Here is a 21,005-nt window from a genome sequence, read left to right as displayed (position 1 = left end):
TTCTAAGACCCACTCGAGAAGGTGTCTAAGGTGGGGCACCTTCCGCTATTCAAGAGGGCGCCTGCGGCCTCCCTGGTCAGAGCTAACCTGGTGTCACAGGTTATATTGATTTTCCGCGTAAACCAAGCTACTCAGCCTCTTTTCTCCACTGAATTTTCCCACTGAGCTATCCTCATTCTATTACTCTTTATATCTCTAATTAACATTTGAATAGGTCGCCGACACCATCTCCCCTTCGAATACCCTGGATCAGCCGGGGCTGGACCTCGGCAGGTTGCCATTTCCTTCTCCAATGCATGAAAGTGAAAAGTGAAAGTGAAGTCGCTCAGGCATGTCCGACTCCTAGCGACCCCATGGACTGCAGCCTACTAGGCTCCTCCATCCACGGGATTTTCCAGGCAAGGGTACTGGAGTGGGGTGCCATTGCCTGGAGCTTCTTAAAAGACAACTAGCAGTATCCATAAAGAGTCCTATGTGAGTTCATAATCCTAGACTACACTAAAGATGATATTTGGATGGCAAATAAGCACATAAAATGATGTTTGACACTATTAGTCATTAGAAAAAATAATTTCATGTGCTTATTTGCCTTCCAAATATATTAAAACTACAAAGTTAAATAATGTACATTCAACATATAGACCCAGCAATTCTACTCTGATATATTTATATGAAAGAAATGAAAACATGTCCACACAAAGACTTACATGTGAATGTTCAAAGCAGGACTATTCAGAACAGCCAAAAACTGGAAACAATCCAAATGTCTATCAACTGGTAAATGGATAAAATACAGTTTATCCATATAATGGAGTATTACTCAGCAATACAAAGGAATGGATACTAACACACTCAACATGAATGACCCTCAAATGATGAATGAAGGAAAAAAGACACATAGACTACAAATTATATGACTTCATTAAGATGAAATTTCCAAAAAAGGCAAAAACTATACAGACAGAAAAATCTATCAGTGGTTGCCTTGTGGGGGGGGGGGGGGGGGTGGCAACCAGAAGATTGAGTACCAGGATTGATTTTATGGGATAATAGAAGTGTTTTAAAACAACAACAAAATGTAAGGAACCATACAAAAGTACAGAGAAACATGTTTTTCTTGACTGTCACTAACCAGCAACTTCTGACTCCATTTCCTCATGTGTAGAACTGGGAAGAGGAGAATAGAAGTTAAGAGTTAAATAATGAAGACTCGGGAATGTTCCATCAAGGAATTTGAAGTTTACCTCAAAGGCAGCAAGAGGACACTGAAGGGTTTTAGGGCTGCTGTACAGAGGAAGGCGGAGAAGGCAATGGCACCCCACTCCAGTACCCTTGCCTGGAAAATACCATGGATGGAGGAGCCTGGTAGGCTGCAGTCCATGGGGTCGCTAAGAGTCGGGCACGACTGAGCGACTTTACTTTCACTTTTTACTTTCATGCATTGGAGAAGGAAATGGCAACCCACTCCAGTGTTCTTGCCTAGAGAATCCCAGGGACGGGGGAGCCTCATGGGCTGCCGTCTATGGGGTCGCACAGAGTTGGACACGACTGAAGCGACTTAGCAGCAGCAGCACAGAGGAAGGAAAAGAGGGGCCAACACCAGTCAATGACTGCTGAGCAGGCAGTGGGGTTGAAAGAACAATAGAATTTGGTGGTCAATCAACTACAGGCTTAGATAAGGGAAAGACATCATCTTTCTGGCTTGGCTGACCGGATGCATGATACCACCATTTGTCCAAATCCTCTGGAAGCTGAGTCAAAAAGGACTCTCTCTAGAGACGACACTAAAAATCAGAGAGGCTCACAGGCCCATGAGTCCAACAAGAAGTCAAGAACATTAAACTACAGAGGATTAGTCAAAAGCCAACAATGTTTGTTCCCCATTCTGTAATTCCTCAGCACATCAGCAAAGGCACTTGGATATTTGACAAAAATGAGGGAGGCACTTAGCCCCTGTGGTGTAGTCTGAACACTAATGGTGCTTAAGGAGGCCCTTCTGTCACAGTGTTGCCAAGAAGCAGGCAGTTAATCCGGGCTGGGTGAAAGAGACACTGCCATCAACACAGCCTCATGACCAGCCCTACCATGTGCCTTGATCCTTCTGCCAAGCACTGCTCAGTTTTTAAGCCTGGCTCTGCATCCCTCTCCTTCAAGCCTCCCAATTTCCGAACGATCTGGATGAGGCTGACTAGTTAAGCACTCTGGGAGACCAGGAAATCCTGGGTTGCTAACCATGATAAGACCAGAATTATAACATAATTCAAACAAAGAGAACTCAGATGAAACAAAAATGAAGGAGAAAAGCTGAAATGTAATTCTGCAGTGAAAGCCAAATATACTTTACAAAATACAGTCTGCAGTGACCTCTAGAGATTCTATTTTAAAATTACAAAGTAACTATTCCAGGTAAAACTGTATTTTGTATCTAGAGATCATGGAAATCAGCTAGTATGGCCCACTCATTATAAATTCTAATAAGTGAGATCTGCAGAGGTCTCATGTTTTCTCCAAGGTCATGCTCAAGTCAGTAACAGAGGAGCAAGAAGGACCCAGACTCCTTCTTTCCCAAGCAGTGCACCCTATTGCTGCCTCTCTGTGTCATCCTAACAGCGTGCCTCTGGGGGCAGTTTTTAACCACATAGTGGAAGGTTTCAAACACCACTTTAAGATAACAGTTTCAAAAAGACAAATAAATAAATAAGTTTCCTTTTACACTTACCCTATCTTTGTCATGCAACATATCAGCATAGGATGACCTAAAAAAAATAAAAAGACAAGTTAGAAACCTCTGCTAATAATGATAAACATCAACGTATGAGAATATTCACATACATAAATGCATTCCTACATCAGACAGAACAAACATCCTGGTCCATTTTAAACTATTTTAACAGAGCTATAAGCTGTCATTCTCTCATACTGCAGCAAAAAAAAATCTTAGTGAAACATGTTTATTTTTAGTAAAGAATCTTGGATTGAAACTCCTGTGATAGTTAGCCCTGTCACAGTAATTCCACAGTCCCAGCATACTGATCATGTTATATATCATATAATTTTTTTCCTCAGGAACAACTCAGATGTGTCTAACACTTCACATAGTCTTACATATATTTGTATACAGGGATAACCACAGACGGAAGGAACACCAAGGAGAACAATCAGGGAAAGAGAATCTATATGCCTGCTGTGTATATGAAGGCACTTTCCCTTATGTCATCAGGGACAACTAGGAAGAGCTCATCAAACTACAGAGAAGAGGGCTGCTTATCTGTATGTTCTACCATAGTAATACACAAATCTGAAAAATCTCTGGCAGGGTTAGGATAATCCCCAGAACTCAGCAGATTCAACCCAAAGATGCTTTCTGAGAGTTCCAGGTGAGAATTAAGGCACTCTCAAGAAAAAGAGGGCCTCCAGCTTCCGATCAACATCAGAATTAATGGAGAGCTTTTTTTTTTTTTAACATGTGGCTTCCCACAATACATGCAAAGAACTTCTGATCCAGAAGATGGAGCTGGAGTTTGGAAATCTGCACTTGAACTGGTGCTCCAGGCAACTGTGACACAGGCACTTCATACTCCACATTTTGAGGAGCACTGCACCAAAAGCAAACAGTTCTGCTGCTTCTTTTTTTAAATGACATACCAAGGTTTTTAACATGTGAACCTACCTATGAGTGTTTAGTTGAAATCTGGTCCTTTCTACTTTCCTTCACCTCAAAAGGGACATTTTCACACCCAATCTTCCCTGCCTCATCACCCACCCACTCCTCCCACTCCACTGACATCACTCTCCCTAAGCACCACCAGCTCATTCCCATCACTTAACAGCTAAGATTTCTCTGACCCTGCTAGACACTCCCCTTTCTGAAATGTTCTCTTCCTTTCTACTCTCTGGCCATCCCCTGCTTGTTGTCTTGCCTCACCAGATATTCCAGGATTCTTTCTTCAGCCCTCTACCTTTCTTATCCCACACAATCTCTGAAAGCCTGCAATCTCTTCCAGCTTCAACTCTCACTAATAACTGCAAACTGTCCAGATCCATAATTTATCTGTCTACTGGCATTTCCATCTGGATGGCCAAACCCAGATACTGATCTTCATCTCCCAACAACGTTCATTCCTCCTGTGTTCTCCTTGGGATGGAACTGTTTTCCATCCACTTACTCAAATCAGAAATCTTGGTGCTTCTTGAATTTTCTCTCTCTTTCCATCATTGCACCCAAGAGTTACCAAACTTAGGCTCCCTCAAAGCTTTCTCCTCCTCTCTCCACCTCTGCTGTCTCAGCCATGGGGCTGCGGTATCTACCCAAATGCCCACAAGTTGTTTGCTCTTTCCACACTGCTCTCAGGGAATGTTCCAAAATGCAACCTCATCTATTTTCTTCCCTATTTAACATTTCAATCACTCAGAAAATAACATTCAAAATACTTGGAAAGTAATGTGTTTGAGCTCTTATTTTGTACCAAACATTGTACTTCATTCAATCATCAAACGATGGTAAGAAAAGGGTATCATACTATGGGATACATGTTATTATACTGAGGCATGTACTGTTATACTGTACATGGGGCACATATTACTACTTCGAGGCTCAGAGAAGTTTAGAAGCTTGGCCAATGTCACAGACTTAAGTGGCAAAGCTAGAACTTAAGAGAACTGTGCTCCTCTTCCAGCATTTTGCTCCCATCAACTACAACATGACCCCACCTACCTTTTCAGCAGCCGCCCTCACCACAGCGCTACTTTTTCACCACACTCCAGTCACACTGACCTGCTAGTCATTCCCCAAACTAGCTCATCTGCAAGTCTGCACATAATCCCTGCTGCCTGGAAAGCAATCACTCTCTCTTTAGATTTGGGAAATCATTCAAATTATCACTCTCCCAGCAGAGCTGGTTCTTGATGCTTCCATGCACTTTTGTGCCCATTTCCACTGATCTTCATCTCATGGTGTCATAATTTTTTATATATCTGTCTCTTCCACGAATCTGCATGTTCTTTGAGAACCAGAACCTTATCTTCTTCATTTTGGTATTCACAGCCTTCACACAGTGTTGTATACACTTAATGATCGCTTAATAACAGTAACTCACTGACATACTTTTAAACATCCCTCCAAAGGAAAAAAAATAATTCACTTTCCCCCACGTTTTCCATTAAAGAGAATTTAACCATATGATAAATGTGTCATCATTTCAGTGACTCAATAATTAAATTTCGTAAGTTCGTCTATTGCTGTTATTACTACTGAACCCTGGGTCCTCTTTGGTCCACTAGACAAATCCTCTGGGGCTCTGATATGGCTGCTACACAATGTCTGACTCTCCACACAGGTATGACTTTGTGGAACTCCCACACAAACCTACCTAGCTGAGCAGACCTGCTGGTGAGCAACACTGCCCTGGTCAGAAGCACTTGGTGACAATCTATTCCCCACTCAGACTGGATTCCAAGGAATTGGCTTTGAGATCAATGGCCCTACCCAGCTACAGTGAACTGTGGGGAAAAACAAAAAAACCCCCATTACCTTGCAATCTCCTGGTGGTAGTCATAATGCTCATCCTCCTCCAGCCACTCCACAGATCCTGTGGTCGGATTGGCCCGCCCACAGAAGACTTTCATGATGTCAATCAGCTTCTCAGCTTTAGCAGAGAAAAGCAGCCTTGCCAGTTGACTTCTTGTAGACAAGTCTGATCGTCAGAAATCTATTCAAATCATAACGCCCCAAAATACAGAGGGAAATGAATTTTTTTAAGACAAGGGGTAAAAAAAAGAACTCATGAAATGGATGAAAATGTCAGAGACACTGAAAATATTAGTTCATCAGAATTTCGATCTTCCCATCAAGAGTTACTTAGTTTTATATTCAGCACACATCAAAAATCATTAAGACAAAAATTCAGAAAGCTATCTGGAAACTTCAGCAGGCCTCCATGGTTTCAATGGGGTCAAATGAGCCTCAGAGTTGCACCTGAGTACAGCCTCAGGTGAAGGCAGGTGAGAAGAGAAATAATGCAGAAGAAAGGCCTAGAAGGAAAAGGGAGAACACAGAGACTGCTGCTGCTGCTGCTGCTAAGTCGCTTCAGTCGTGTCCAATTCTGTGCGATCCCATAGATGGCAGCCCACCAGGCTCCCCGGTCCCTGGGATTCTCCAGGCAAAAACACTGGAGTGGGTTGCCATTTCCTTCTCCAATGCATGAAAGTGAAAAGTGAAAGTGAAGTGGTAAAGGAGTGTCAGCAATACTGTCTTAGAATAGTAAAATTTAGTTTAAGGAAATATGCAAAGAAATAGTAATTCAATTCACCTAAGTAAACCTCACCTGAGCAAATAAATCATAGCTAATATTCAACATGAACAATCCCAAAAATATAACACCAAGCCAAAGAATAAGCAAACCACAGAGTATACATGATTGTATTCATATGAAATTCATAATTATGCAACAGAGAATATAGTCTTCAGGGATCACACCGAAAGCATAACAGGGAATGATGATAGTGGTTACCTATAGGAATGAAGGGAAAAGGATGGAATCCACAAAGGCCTTCAAAATCAAAGGCCTTCACAGGAGACTTCAAAAGTAATAGTAATTGTTCTTTTTCTAATTATACTGTTTTTCTTAGTGCCTCACTATTATGTTATATTATTATGTTATTATATTACTGTTATGTCAATTACTTATCTACTCAGTACTGAATTTTAAAAGCAATTTTAACTTTCTTCGTCTAAAAAAAGGCTTCGAATAAATGAAACGTCACCAGATCAATGTCTTATATGGCCTGTTTCCTGCCAAAGATCTATTTCTGAGAGAGAAATCCCACAGCTCAAAATCTGAAGGTTCTTCTCAGCAAACATGGCCTCTCACAGTGCCCTCCCTCTTATTATTCAAAAAACAGTAAGTGTTCCACCATTTCCTTCATTTCTTGATAAGCACTGATCCATCATCTGTAAACTTTAAAAAGAATGCCCACTCCGCAAGACCCTAAACATTTGTAAGGCATTTTACTGGCCAGAGTTACTGACTTTCTTCTGAAATCATCTAAACTAAGTAAACACTGAATTCTTATACTAGAGGATGGGGAACAATCTTTTCTGAAAAGACTCAGTCACTAGCCTGGTTCAAAGTAGTCAATTAGTCCTTCAGCAAAACTCTTACTTCAGTATATCTAGTCTCTAATTTAGTGGTTATCAAGCTTTCTGACAACCCCAGTAAGAAATATATTTTACCTTGAGACACAACACACACACGCAATATAAAGTTTCACAAAACAATTACTTAGTCTTCATGTAGGCAAGACCCTCTGATATAGTCCACTCTATTTAATTTTTATTTGTCATGCAGGTCATAATCCACTAAATTGTTTTAATAACTCACCAAAGGGTTTCAACCTACAGCTTGAAAAGCACTGCTAGAATCAGCTCTGCATATCTCATAAGCTAATGTCATTAAAAGGGAGAGTATCTAGAACTACCATAATCTGTAATATGCTTTAGAAAACACTTCCAACAAATGCTGTAGTAGAAAGAAGTTTAAAAGATGGGTAGGATTTAGATGGGGGAAGGGAGGGAGAAAGTACTTCACCAGATTAGAGAGGCTTAAAAAATCATGCACAGTGAACTAATAAATTAACCTGAAGTTCCATTGAACAAGAAGTCAAACACGTTGATGGGGTCCATACTGTGGAGACTCCTAAAACCCTTATCCTCTGGTCCATGTGTAATCAATCGTGAAGTCACTTAAAGGTTAAGGGGAAGTAAAGTATTGTAATTTATGGAATTCTCTTTTCATCTATGATGTTGCAGAGGCTGTAACTAGGACCACAGTGTCTTTTCAGAACTGTAGAGAAGTCACTGGTTTCATATAAATCTAAACAAATGCTTGAGGACAGAAACTATGTCCTGTAACCTCTCTGGGTGAACACTATATCTTCCACACATGAATCCCCTCATGTATTACTATGACTTGTCCTCTCTCCCAGAAGGAGTCCACAATCTAGATTCAGGATACTCTAATCTCCTCCTCATTCTCCAAGAGCTGTGTGATCACATGGTTATTTACAAGGAGAGGATGGAAATCAACTGCCAAGCCCTAATTGCTTTACTAGTCAGATTTCAGAGTAGACCTCTGGTTCAGTCACTCAAAATTTACTAGGCACCTTCTGTATGCCAGGTACTGTATTAAGACTGGAGGACTACCATAAAGAGAAAGGAGGTTCTTGCCCTCCAAGAATTTATAGATCCTAATAAGAGTAAATAAAATAATTACAGACTACCTGAGGGCAAGAAAGGAAATGCATAGGGTGCTATGAAAGAGAATAACAAAGTTATGGAAAGGCTCTCTGAGGAAAACAGCATCTAAATTGAGGCCTGAAAGATAAGCGGGGTTAAAAGCTATGATAGTGTAGTGCTCATATTTCAGGAATCCTTACCCCAACTTTTCCAAGAACAGGACGTAAAATGTCAAGAATTAGGTGCAGAGTTACAAAAATCTGAGTGACTGAAGCACTCTGAGCAGAAGAAATGATGGGAGATTAGGCATGTGGGCTTCTGCAAACCGTTGTGCCATGCTGACTTTGGAAAGGTGTTTTGATTTTGTTCTAGATGCACTGAGAGCCACTCAACGGTTTTAAGCAAAGGAGTATCTACGGCGGATGTCGCAAAGAGTCGGACACGACTGAGCGACTGAACAACAAACGGTGGGTGTACGCTTTTACAGGGACTCTCTGACCAATGTTTGGTAAACAGACTGGTTTCCAACTACTGAGAACACTGTGACTGGGAAAGACCTATGAACCAGGGGACCATGGACCAGTCAGGGTGCGACAGCTGAAGCTCCGAAAGACTGACGTGCGGGTCTCTGTCGCTGAGAGGAGGCGCCAGGTACTCCCCGCGAAGGTGCTCAGTCACAAGCCAAGCTAGAAGCAATTACCTGACTGAATGGCAGAGGCGGGGACCCCCTAGAAACCCGCACTACCGCCGTTCGGGAGCTCTGAGCCTCCCCATGCAGACTCTAGAAGTTCCTTCGGAGTCCCGAAGAGGTGTGTACCTCAGTGTTCAAGTACGACCGAGGCCGTGGGCTGAGTACGTTTCTGGCTGCATTCGAGCCTTCAACCGCGACCCCACCTTCCCAACCCGTCCAGCGTCTCACCCGAGGCGGGAACAGTTCCATTCACTTTTTCCGTCTCCGCCATCTTGCCGCGACAGGCGTGGGAGGGCGGGACCTCCCTAGACGCTCTGAGTGTGCCGGGGGCGGGGCCCGGAAGCGGAACTGAAAAGCTCTTCCGTCACACCCAACACATTCCCACAGTGCTCCACGGCAGCAGCTATGGAGGCTGGAAGTACAGCTGTGCTCCGGGTGAAGCGGAAGCTCGGCACAGAGCCCGCCGAGGCTTTGGTCCTCGCTTGTAAACGCCTCCGCTCCAGTGCAGTTGAATTGGAAACTCCAAAGACGTCTCCAGAGGGTCTGGAGAGAGCAGCAGAAAATAATGTCTTCCAGTTGGTGGCCACCGTGCGCTCACAGGTATTGGGCCTGGAAGGAGCCGCTGTGAAAGGGATCTTAGGGTACAGCTGGGGTGCATCCTTATCCGTGACCCTTTCACCAACCCCTGTTTATGCCGCCCCACACCTCTGCTTCTCCCCAACCCTAGGAGGAGCCAGTCCAGCCGCTCCTGCGGGCCGCCCTGCGCCCGTCCCAGGGCAGCCAGCAACGTATCCGCCATCATCTCCGCGCCTCTGCTCGGGAGATCCGACAGGAAGGCCGCTACAGACTAGTCTCTAGCCGCCGATCCTCGGGAATTCCCTCGGACAGCTTGGAGTCCGAGGATGCGTCAGGAACCCCAAAAGCCGCCGACGACGCAAGCTTTCAGCTATTAGACCTGGTCCACGAAGAAGATGCAGAGGTCGCCGCCGCCGCGATCTCCTGCAAAGTGAGTACAGCCCCAGAGTCGACCTCTGGGCTTCTCTGCGCAAAGTCAGAACACAGTTAAAGAGGGTACACGTGGCCTCACTTCAGTGATGGATGATCCACCCAGCTTGATAGCCACAATTTTCAGGTTAGGTTATCCACTCAACATTTACTCAGCGCCCACTCTGTGCCAGGTATGATTCTTAGGTTCTGTGGGTACAGCAATGAGGACCCAGCATTCAGGTGGAGAAGAGAAACATCAAACATATAAATTCAGTATCACATGGTGTTTATATCTTTCCTTTTCTCCTTTGCTTTTCGCTTCTCTTCTTTTCTCAGCTATTTGTAAGGCCTCCCCAGACAGCCATTTTGATTTTTTGCATTTCTTTTCCTTGGGGATGGTCTTGATCCCTGTCTCCTGTACAATGTCACGAACCTCATTCCATAGTTCATGAGACTGTGAAGAAGGCTGAGCGCTGAAGAATGGATGCTTTTGAACTGTGGTGTTGGAGAAGACTCTTAAGAGTCCCTTGGACTGCAAGGAGATCAGCCCTGGGATTTCTTTGGAAGAAATGATGCTAAAGCTGAAACTCCAGTACTTGTGCCACCTCATGCGAAGAGTTGACTCATTGGAAAAGACTCTGATGCTGGGAGGGATTGGGGGCGAGAGAAGGGGACGACAGAGGATGAGATGGCTGGATGGCATCACTGACTCGATGGACATGACTCTCAGTGAACTCCGGGAGTTGGTGATGGACAGGGTGGCCTGGTGGGCTGCGATTCATGGGGTCACAAGGAGTCGGACACGACTGAGCGACTGATCTGATCTGATCGGATCACATGGTGATATGGGCCATAAAAGGGGCAAAGAAAAGAGGAAAAGCGTGGTCCCATTTCAGTGTCATTTTCACTGAGATGACTTTTGAGTGAAGACTTGAAGGAGGTGAATGGCTGGGCACTACAGATGTCTTGGGGAAAGGGATTCCATACTGAGGAGCTGTAAGTGCAGAGACCCAGAAGCCAAATTTGTCTGATGTTTGCAAGGTCAGTGTGCCTGGAGCCCAGTGAGTTGGGAGAAGATAGTAAGGAATTTTGGAAGAGGGTATCTGCTAGATCCTTTCAAGTCAGTACTTGAAAGGACACCTTGCCTTTCACCCTGAGATGGGGAATCGCTGGAGATTTTGACCAATGTAAAAATAAAGCCGATGGGAAAACTCATCAAAGAGAGATTAAAGGACCAGGCCTGGGTAGCATACCAAGTTTGAGGCAGATTTAGGATTAGAACGCAAGTCGTCCTCACATTTAATTCAGTGTCACTTTCTACTAATTACATTTTCTAAATTAGTACCTCACTTCCAAAAAACAAAGTCAACTACATGCATAAGACCAGAGAAATAGAAAATTCTCAATCTAAGGTATGCCTTCTCTTGATAAACATTTTTCAAATATCATTCTTTTTAATGGTTTCTGAAGTTTAAAAAATGAAAAACAAAACAGTTTTTGGCTATGTTGGGTCTTTGTTGCTGCCTGGGCTTTTCTCTAGTTGCGGTGAGTGGGGGGCTACCCCCTAGTTGCAGTGCACGATCTTCTCATTGTGGTGGCTTGTCTTGTTGCAGAGCACAGGCTGTAGCACGAGCTTCAGTAGTTGCAACACGTGGACTCAGAAGTTGCAGCTCCCAGGCTCTAGAGCATGAGCTCAGTAGTTGTAGCTCACAGGCTTAGTTACTCCAAGGCATGTGTGATCTTCATGGAACAGGGATTGAACCCATGTCTCCTGCATTGGCAGGCAGGTTCTTTACCATTGAGGCACCAGGGAAGCCCCCCAAAATGAAATTTAAATTCAAAATATATCAAGCAAAAAATATTTAATTGTATTACTAGTATACCTGGACATGATAGCCATCTGTTTTACCAAAACTAATTCCAGACTGTGTCATAAGTTACACATTTTAAAAGTGAACCCATGTTCAGTGGAATCAAGTCAGTTAAATAGCCCATTAAATAATCTAAGAAAAATTAGTAGATAAGCTAGGAAGGATCTAAACATAGGTTTTCCCGACAATGCAGTACAAACTGTAAACACATCAAAAATGTTTGCAGATTATTAAAAAACATAAATTTAAACAGAAAGCACACGAGGTTTTATGCTTACTAGATGACTAGGAAAAGGGTTGCTGATAGCACTGTTTGCGAGGTTCTGATTAAAATTGTACATGATCGTAGTGCTTAAAATTGATGCAAGCCTTTGGGCTTTACAGTAATGTCAGGCATCCTAAAAATACATTGGAGCCTATTTTTCAAACTATTTTTATTGTTTGCACTTTAAAGCCATCCAAAAATCTAAAGAAAATTTAAAATTGGTGATAGCAATCTCACCCCCAGGATTTATCCTAGGGAAATAATTCCACAGAAGCAAATAGCTGTGGTATTAACAAAAGCTACTGTTCGTATACTAAGTAATGTGTCCAGTACTATGCTAGGTTCCTTTTTTTTTACTTTAACTCATTTTATCCTCACAAAAACCATATAAAGTAGGTATTCTTATCTCCATTTTTCAAATGCAAGAAATGACACGTTCATCATAGCGCTGTGTATGGAGGCTAACAATTATGTATAGAAACTGATGTATATACAACTGGTTAGACCATTAAATTGGTAACCATGAAGACTGGCAAGATGGGAAAATACTTTAACAACAGAATGTAGCATAATTGCAAATATAGGTAAAGAAACACATAGACTAGATTTAAATTTTTTTTTCTTTTATGAAGAAAAGAGAGCAAAATAAAGGGAGGAGTGGGTAAATTCCTTAGCAGTGCAGTGTTAAGACTCCTTGCTTCTACTGCAGGGGGTGTGGGTTCAATCCCTGGTCAGGTGTAGCCCCAAAAAATAAAGTAGGAGAAAATGCATTCATTTTACCCCCATCCCAAAGATAATTGGAACAAAGCTGGTTTATTTTTTTGTCTAGCACTTTTGTTTTGCTAACTTCTGTAAATTGTTTTTTACTATTTAATGGCTGCATAAGTTGTTGAACTGAGGTCTGTGGACTTGTGAGTTACAGTCAGAACTTTTCTTGTAAACAGCTTTGAGGTTGGTCAAGAGTCTTCACAAAACCTGACATGTCTAGTTCTTCTTAACTTTAGAACAAGAATTCTGTTTAGCTTGTAAAAGATGAGAACATTGCTCTCCCTTTATCTGCCTTGACCATGGGGCACACCCTCTTCCCCCCATATGGTGTTTGGTTTGAGCTGTACAACTTGTAAATGATGAGAACATTGCTCTCCGTCTATCTGCCTTGACCATGGGGCACACCCTCTTCCCCCCATATGGTGTTTGGTTTGAGCTGTACAACTCTCAGTGATGAACCCGTCAAGAGTGACTTGCAGCATGTCCCTCTCGTTTCCAAATTAACCCATGCTACAAAGGCAGAGGAACCAGAGATCAAATTGCCAACATCCGCTGGATCATGGAAAAAGCAAGAGAGTTCCAGAAAAACATCTATTTCTGCTTTATTGACTATGCCAAAGCCTTTGACTATGTGGATCACAATAAACTGTGGGAAATTCTGAAAGAGATGGGAATACCAGACCACCTGATCTACCTCTTGAGAAATTTGTATGCAGGTCAGGAAGCAACAGTTAGAACTGGACATGGACCAACAGACTAATTCCAAATAGGAAAAGGAGTTTGTCAAGGCTGTATATTGTCACCCTGTTTATTTAACTGATATGCAGAGTACATCATGAGAAACGCTGGACTGGAAGAAACACAAGCTGGAATCAAGATTGCCCAGAGAAATATCAATAACCTCAGATATGCAGATGACACCACCCTTAATGCAGAAAGTGAAGAGGAACTAAAAAGCCTCTTGATGAAAGTGAAAGTGGAGAGTGAAAAAGTTGGCTTAAAGCTCAACATTCAGAAAACGAAGATCATGGCATCCCGTCCCACCACTTCATGGGAAATAGATGGGGAAACAGTGCAAACAGTGTCAGACTTTATTTCTGGGGGCTCCAAAATCACTGCAGATGGTAACTGCAGCCATGAAATTAAAAGACGCTTACTCCTTGGAAGGAAAGTTATGACCAACCTAGATAGCATATTCAAAAGCAGAGACAGTACTTTGCCAACAAAGGTTCATCTAGTCAAGGCTATGGTTTTTCCTGTGGTCATGTATGGATGTAAGAGTTGGACTGTGAAGAAGGCTGAGCACTGAAGAATTGATGCTTTTGAACTGTGCTGTTGGAGAAGACTCTTGAGAGTCCCTGGGACTGAAAGGAGATCTAACCAGTCCATTCTGAAGGAGATCAGCCCTGGGATTTCTTCGGAAGGAATGCTGCTAAAGCTGAAACTCCAGTACTTTGGCCACCTCATGTGAAGAGTTGACTCATTGGAAAAGACTCTGATGCTGGGAGGGATTGGGGGCAAGAGGAGAAGGGGACGACAGAGGATGAGATGGCTGGATGGCATCACTGACTCGATGGACATGAGTCTCGTTGAACTCCGGGAGTTGGTGTTGGACAGGGAGGCCTGGCGTGCTGCGACTTATGGGGTTGCAGAGTCGGACACGACTGAGTGACTGATCTGATCTGACCCTGGATAACACAGCCTCTTGCCACTGGAGCACATCTTACCTGGGCAAGTTCTGTTCTGGGGCAGTACATCTCTCAAACTATCAGAAAAAGGATTATCGAGTCCCCTCCTAGTTTGTGAGCAAAAGCAGGATGTCAGTGTGAGCAAGCTAGTGGTGGGTGATGGCTGGTACTAGTCACCAGGTACCAAGAAACGCCCTTAGGCCCCTAGAGGTGGCCACACAAAATACAGACCCATTTGATTGTCAACCACAGGGGCGCTGCAGTGGGCCTGTGGATCTCCAAAGGGAGAACATCATACCAAAGGAACTCAGAGGCGGCCTGCAGAAGCAGAGCCTGGGGTGAGATGAACCACTTGTGCTGGCTCTCCCCTTCCTCTAGTGTTCCTTTGGGCTCTCTTGTGTCAACCCACAGAAGACTAGCCAACTATCTTGTAAGCTTCTCCCTTAAAAGTACTACTACATGTTAATTTTATAGACTTTATTTATTTCATAGATAAATGAAAAAAGACTAGTTGGCCATGGGGATAAGAATCTTGAATTCCATGTAGAACTGCAGGAACGCCTCCTTCACCAAGCTCTTAGGTTCCTCCTCTTGAGACATCCATGTTTTAGGTTATGCATGTATCATCTCCTGTTCTCTTTACAGAAATCTGACCCAGATGTGATCCTCTGCAACTGTGTAGAGTTGATCCGTGAGGGGTTGAATGTATCTCAATATGGACCAAGTTCTGGGCATCAGAAGGAACAAAAGGACGACTTTGTGTATGACATTTACTGTTTGGAAAGGGCGACTCCAGGATGGATTGAGAACATCCTCTCTGTGCAGCCCTACAGCCACGAGTGGGAGTTGGTAAGGGGCCCCACGAAGCAGCCTAAGCTTATTATCCAATCACATGCTTTGCCTCCCTAGGTTCTATTCCTGATCATTGTTCTTACCCTTTCTTAAAAGGAAAAATTTATTATAAATGCCTGAGGTTACTATCGGAGAAGGCAATGGCACCCCACTCCAGTACTCTTGCCTGGAAAATCCCATGGATGGAAGAGCCTGGTGGGCTGCAGTCCATGGGGTCGCTGGGAGTTGGACACGACTGAGAAACTTCACTTTCACTTTTCACTTTCATGCATTGGAGAAGGAAATGGCGACCCACTCCAGTGTTCTTGCCTGGAGAATCCCAGGGACGGGGCAGCCTGATGGGCTGCCGTCTAAGGGGTCGCACAGAGTCGGACACAACTGAAGCGACTTAGCAGCAGCAGCAGCAGAGGTTACTACAGCCACTAGCAGAGTGCTCCGTTTTCTCTTTTTCACACATCACCCTTAAATGACGTCTCTCCAAGTTGGTCTGCTAATAGCTTCCCTCAGCGCATACCTTTAGAGGTTTTGACTTAACACTCACGTTTGTGTTGAGATGTGCAGGTGAATGATGACCAACAACCAGAGGACATTTATGATGATGAAGATGATGAAAACAGTGAGAATAACTGGCGCAATGAGTACCCAGAGGAGGAGAACAGTGATGAAGATGAAGATTCCAGAGGTAGGTAATAGCAGCCCTGGTTGGGGAGGGATTGATGTGATGTGGGACTGAGGTGTGAGCAAGATTGACAGGTATATCTTAGCTGGTTTTCCTTTTCTGCCATTTGAGCTCCACTAGCTCAACCATAAGCTGTTGGAGCTGTAGGAGATGGAGGGACCGGTGTTTCCATGGGGGCTGCCGGAGGTATAATGTCAGTCAGGCCTAGGTTCAAATCCTTAGTTCTGTCATTGCCTACCAACAATCCTTTTCCCTTCTACTCTGAATAAAGTACTGGAGAGGTTCATCAGTAGGAGTAGTCCAAGGGTTTTCTCAGGTACTTGTAAATTGTTGCATTTACAAGTGTAACAACACAGACTAGGTACCTCGGGGAAGAGAAAGGAAGGATGCTCTGGCACCACCATTCCTTGAATTTCTTAGTGTTTGGTAACAGAGGAACAATTCAACTACGAATATTCTACTGGAGAAGTGGCAAGGAACAAAATTAGATGTGCAATATGACAGCTGTTATAATAAAAAAAAAGTCCCATACTTAGGGGAGAAATGATGAAACACTCCAATGTTAAAGCGCTTGGTTTACATGGTAAGAATTTTATTGCTTCTTTTTTAATTGTTCTATATTCTAGCAAGTATTTTATAATACAAAACAAACTTTTTGAGAAGGGAAGGGACTTTTGTGGTCATTTAGAAAACCATACAATTAGAGCCCATTCTTATTATCTTATTCTAGGCTCTGACAATTACAGCAGCAGCGAAGAAGAAAGAGACAACAGCAGACCACCAATGTGGAGCAAATACCCTTTGGATGTGCAGAAGGAGTTTGACTATGACAGCCCCCATGACCTCGATTCAGACTGATGATGCTGTGATAACCACGAGGTTCTACCACAAGCCCCTGGGGGATCTGTGACCGTAGGGTCCGCCACAGTAGTTAGCATCCTCCTAGCCTAATACAGGGAAAGAAAAAGCATATCCACCAGCACCATTCCACCACAGGGAAAACATGCACTAAGGGAATGTCCTTTCTACTATCTGTAGGGCCCGTTTATCTTGATCAAAATCAACCCTGCAGTCCACAGGCGGGAAATGCTATAAAAGCGAAGCTTCCTGGCCCAGGCATTTTCCCAACATTCCCATTCTCCTCCTACGCTGAAACCAGTTAAGTGGAAGAGAGTCTCTTATTTTATCAGCACTAAGCCTGGGCTTTTCCAGGTTACCTGCCTCTAGTAAAAGCCAGTTTCTTTTGATAGAGGGACTCTAGAAAGGCTGCAGTGAGTCCCTTACAGTGGCACAGACTGGACAGTAACGACCATTAGGAAAGGAAGTAGAATCTGCCTGCGACATGAGGTTTTAAACAGCTATCCCTACCTCCCTGCTTCCTGACTCTGATAACACTTGTAAAGATTGCTTGTTTCCTCTGGCAGTGGTGCCAAGGAACAAGGTATGTATAAATGTATTTAATAAAAACTTTGAACATTGGGAGCAAGTAAAATTTGTCTTACATGTTTTCCCACCATATTCCCTGCTTCCCCTAACACCTGCCAAAAGGAAGTGAGAAGTTTCAAACACTGAGGACTTAAAGCAAGTGAGGAAAAGCAAAGCACATCCTAAACTTGGCTTTCCACTGAGAAATGTTTTAACTAGTCACAGCAGTCACCAAAAACAAACTGCCGTCAACAGGACCAATATTGTTACCAAAACTGGTATCTCTTGTAAGCAAACTCTGTCCCTACTCCTTTCCAAACCACAAATGCCTTAACTTTGACTAAGATGGCATTTATTCTGTAATGACGAATATGTTCTCTATCTGCACTGTGCAGTAGAAGCCATTAGCCACATACAGCTGTTGAGCATGTGAAATGTGATTATTGCAATGGAGGAACTGAATACTTTAGCTCTTTTTGAATACTTTAGCTCTTTATAGCTAGTAGCTACCATGTTGCACAGGTCTAGGGAAACAATACACAGAACCTTCGATTCAAGGTGTGCCCTCTTGCTCTGGGGCACAGACTTACTCTCACAAGGGAAGATAAACAAGGAAATGTCTTCCTGCCCATTCTAAGATTTCATAAGCATTTCTACTTTTCTATCCTACCTCCACCCATTTCACTTTCTATTTTATGTACATCTTTGCCTATATTCTTAACTACATGAAGTTGTTAAACCTCCTAAAGTGATTCACTTCTGTCCTACTCTTGCAGTTATAAAACCAATAGACAGACTTGGTTTCCTATCCTAAGTATCCACTAAGGTGCAGTTCAGTGCTGCAAACAACAGGCAACAACTTCCAGGTTTAATACCAGTCATCTCAGTCTTCTGCAGGCATAGAAGCAAAGGATTGAAAACCACTCTGCTATTATAACGTGCTCACTGCTCTTAATGTACTCATTAAAGTTTGCCAATATTAAAGGGCTGACAGCTTCACCAACTGTACCCACTGCAGAAGGATCAGCACACCATGAGAAGGACTGAAGGAGATCAACAACAAAGACCTCGAAGAAATTATACAACAAAGCTGTAGTGCTGTAGGGAGTCTCTGGCTTCCCTCCCTCAGAAGGGTTCCTGGGAGAAGTCTGTATCCAACACAGAGGGGAAGAACACGGTCACCATCCAGTAATGAGAGGGGGTGACCTGGCTCACTAAGCAAGTATGAGGGAACCCAGAGCGTGAGGTCCTTGCTTGCCTGGCAGCCACTGGGAGATGACAAGTTCCTGAGATAAGCTGGTCATTTACTTCAGTGAAGAAAATTAAAGCATGCGTGGGGGATCCTTCAAGACAAGCATACTCGAAGGATTAGCTCCAGAGGATCCCTGGGATAGGTGCCAGCTTGGGTCAGACAGGAGTCATGTTTACATAGTCTGGGCAAGTCAGCCTTTGCAAAAGACTCCCTGTTGTCAGGCAAATCCACAACCCATGACAGGAGGAATGTACTCCTGTGTTCTCACAGAGGCATACCCTGAACCAAAGGCAGCTGTGAGCATGCTCCCCTAAATCGCCTTAATTGAACAAGTATGACCAATGTCACTCCCTTGTCTGCAGCTAGGGCCAGTATGGTGGAGAAGAATGCTCAGAAAGGTAGACTGCCTCATAGTTCCTGTCTTTATCATTGATTTCAAAACCTAAGGACAAGAACCCCATGGGGGCATACCAAGCCAGCAGGTTCTTCTGGGTCCGGGATGAGTTTCTGGAAGCAACACTGGACGGCTGTCCAATCCAGAGCAGCCTGGTGGCCCATGAAGGAACATCCGTTAGGTCAGATGTACCACTCTGGCCACACCTAGGAGCTAAAGCGCAGCCTGAGCACCAGAATTAGTTGCTTCTGATCGTGAGTCTGCTGAAGAGCCAGGTGGAGGTGGAAGCAGCTTTATTCCAGAGTCGTCACTGATGTCCACAGGGAGAAAACAAGTTCCCACAAGTACCAAGCTCTTCCTGAGACTGCAGCCCCCCCAAACCTCAGGCAAGGGGAGGCAGGCAGAAGAGGACTGCAGTGTCCAGATGACCCACACCAAGGTGGCTCAGAGTGTAAACAAAGCCTGGTGTTGGGGACAAGGAGGACGATGCAGCCTAATGTGAGGTTTCCAGGAAAATGACCACTTCTAGCACCACAATGGGCTTGCATGGGTCTGCACAGCAGCCCCTCAGAGCAGCCCTTACAGAGAGGAACAACTTACTTGTCAGCTTGGGTCCCGGAAATGGTCTCTAAGCCACTGTCAGCTGAAAGAATTCAAGTGATTCACCTGAATCCTAGGACAGTTTCTGCCTTCTTAGACTTCATACCAGAAACCAGGGATTTGCCAACTAGAGCAAAGAACTAAGGTCTCAAGTAAAATAAAGGATTAGCCTTCAAAGTAGCAGTTTTACCAGGCTTCTGACTCTCGCATTTGTTCATCTGTCCTTGCTGGACTTGAACCAGGTGATTGTTAACGTGTGACCTATCTATATACTAAAGTGTAACCGGTACAGGAGTAAAAAAAAAAAATCTTTCCAGAAGACTGTGCTAAAACTAAGCAAAAAAATCTGTGGTCAGAGTCTCACCAACCACCACAGAGATACCTCTAAGGTCAGAGGGACTCACTTTGGGGTACTTTCCATTTTTAAATACAATCAGCCTATTACATCCTGTAAATTAATGAAGACCAATGCTTTGCTGGAACTGGTGTTCTGGATTAAATAATATCAATAAATAATGGAAGACAACCCTCTCCCCAAGGAAGGATTCTGAGCCAGAGGAAGAAATGGTAATATTTCAGACCTCTAAAGTCAGGTGCTTGGACCTGGTCAGAGGAAAACTTTCCACAGAGCATCCCCTTAAGAGAAACTCCTGGTTCAAATGTCAAATTCAGAAACCAACAGCCCCAGCTGTTAACCTAGCACTCCCTCTTCCCCCAGTGCAACTCACCAAGTAAGTGTTTGGAAAGGCTGCACCTACTCACCAGAACAAAACTGAACCACCATTCCCCTACTGCCCAAGTCCTCTCCCACCACCACCCTCTGAAGTCCCCACCTTCAGGCTGGCCCCAGACCCTGAGATTCCTCCCATAGCTTACCGATGAGAGTGAACACCTGAGCAGGCCATCAGCCCTAATCCCCCTTACATAATGTGGGCCAACAGCCCTCCTTTAGCACAAAAGGCTTGGGTCCACACAGTCTTGTAATCTGGACTTCGGTGGCTGTGGCCACAGGTAGCAGTCTTCCAGGCCTTGGGGGATATCACCTCTGGCCTCTACTCAGTTTTCCTCTCAGCCTGTCTCTCTTCAGCTACATCTAGCTCAGTCAGGACGCAAAAGCAAAGCTTCTGGGTGACTTTGGTGATAGCAGCTAAATGAAAATAGAGAAGAGAATTTAGCAAACTGATATTCAGTGACAGAATGACAGCCCCAATCTAAACAACACAAGGCTGATTAAAGTACGTGGTTCCTCCCACCTGTCCCCTGGGCAACCTGTGCCAGTCTCACCCCCAGCAAACCTCAC

General features: G+C 43.9%; 3 protein-coding genes across 15 annotated transcripts in view; 1 reads left to right on the top strand and 2 right to left on the bottom strand.

Annotated features, from left to right (window-relative positions):
• PRMT7 (protein arginine methyltransferase 7) overlaps positions 1-9,310 on the bottom strand; it is a 41,146-nt gene extending 31,836 nt beyond the window's left edge. For all 3 annotated transcript variants that reach the window (XM_006047653.4, XM_044932082.2, XR_006546352.2), the window contains exons 1-3: positions 9,153-9,310; positions 5,531-5,708; positions 2,720-2,756 (exon numbers count right to left, since the gene is read on the bottom strand). In XM_006047653.4, the coding sequence (XP_006047715.3) occupies positions 2,720-2,756; positions 5,531-5,625 (132 nt within the window). In that variant the 5' untranslated portion in view covers positions 5,626-5,708; positions 9,153-9,310. The remainder of the gene's footprint in view (positions 1-2,719; positions 2,757-5,530; positions 5,709-9,152) is intronic.
• Positions 9,295-17,526, top strand: SLC7A6OS (solute carrier family 7 member 6 opposite strand). The gene is made up of 5 exons (XM_006047664.4): positions 9,295-9,524; positions 9,652-9,930; positions 15,149-15,352; positions 15,917-16,037; positions 16,765-17,526. Exons 1-5 carry the CDS (start codon positions 9,330-9,332, stop codon positions 16,890-16,892), a joined length of 927 nt encoding a protein of 308 aa, XP_006047726.1. The 5' UTR covers positions 9,295-9,329; the 3' UTR covers positions 16,893-17,526.
• The window catches only part of SLC7A6 (solute carrier family 7 member 6), a 31,693-nt gene continuing 27,293 nt past the window's right edge, over positions 16,606-21,005 (bottom strand). For 9 of the 11 annotated variants that reach the window (XM_006047662.4, XM_006047663.4, XM_044932085.2 and 6 more), the window contains one exon: positions 19,382-20,852. In XM_006047662.4, the coding sequence (XP_006047724.1) occupies positions 20,758-20,852 (95 nt within the window). In that variant the 3' untranslated portion in view covers positions 19,382-20,757. Of the gene's footprint in view, positions 20,853-21,005 lie in introns of all 11 variants that reach the window. The other 2 variants (XM_044932084.2, XM_044932083.2) reach the window with 1 other exon arrangement.

Source organism: Bubalus bubalis, chromosome 18, assembly GCF_019923935.1.
Source record: "Bubalus bubalis isolate 160015118507 breed Murrah chromosome 18, NDDB_SH_1, whole genome shotgun sequence".
Lineage (NCBI taxonomy): Eukaryota > Metazoa > Chordata > Mammalia > Artiodactyla > Bovidae > Bubalus > Bubalus bubalis.
This window is presented reverse-complemented; position numbering and strand designations above follow the sequence as displayed.